Source organism: Eimeria mitis, genomic scaffold, assembly GCF_000499745.2.
Source record: "Eimeria mitis Houghton genomic scaffold, Emh_scaff10502, whole genome shotgun sequence".
In the NCBI taxonomy this organism is placed as follows: domain Eukaryota; phylum Apicomplexa; class Conoidasida; order Eucoccidiorida; family Eimeriidae; genus Eimeria; species Eimeria mitis.
This window is the reverse complement of record NW_013567299.1, coordinates 227-581: the sequence shown is the minus strand read 5'-3', so window position 1 is coordinate 581 and position 355 is coordinate 227. Positions and strand designations below refer to the sequence as shown.

The 355-nt window shown below is 60.6% G+C and overlaps 1 protein-coding gene across 1 annotated transcript in view; it reads right to left on the bottom strand.

Annotated features, from left to right (window-relative positions):
• The window catches only part of EMH_0099330 (uncharacterized protein), a gene marked incomplete at both ends in the record, with an annotated part of 808 nt that extends 640 nt beyond the window's left edge, over positions 1-168 (bottom strand). Inside the window, 2 exons of the mRNA XM_013494141.1 lie at positions 3-14; positions 166-168. Of these exons, the coding sequence (XP_013349595.1) occupies positions 3-14; positions 166-168 (15 nt within the window). The remainder of the gene's footprint in view (positions 1-2; positions 15-165) is intronic.
• Positions 169-355: the final 187 nt, after the last annotated feature.

Sequence of the window (355 nt, the reverse complement as noted above, 5' to 3'; positions counted from 1 at the left end):
TTTGAGGCCAACTGCTGCACAGCTGATGGAGGCGAGGTACTTTAGCGAGGACTGCTGCTGCTGCTGCTGCTGCGTGCAGCAAGTGTCTCTTTTGTGGGGTTTGTGGTTCTGCAGCGGGCCGCCGGCGGCGTCGTGGCAGCCAAAGCGCAGCTGCTGCAGCCGCACCATCTCCAGCAGCAGCAGCAGCACCACCACCACCACCACCAACAGCAGCAGGAGCAGCAGCAAGAGAAGAAGAGGAGCAGATAGAGTTAGATTTGTCTCACGTTGAGGCCTGCAGCTGGGCTGCTGTGTACCTAAGAAAAACTAGCTTGCCCCTGTGTGGGGACCGGGAGCTGGCGGGGATCGATCCCGG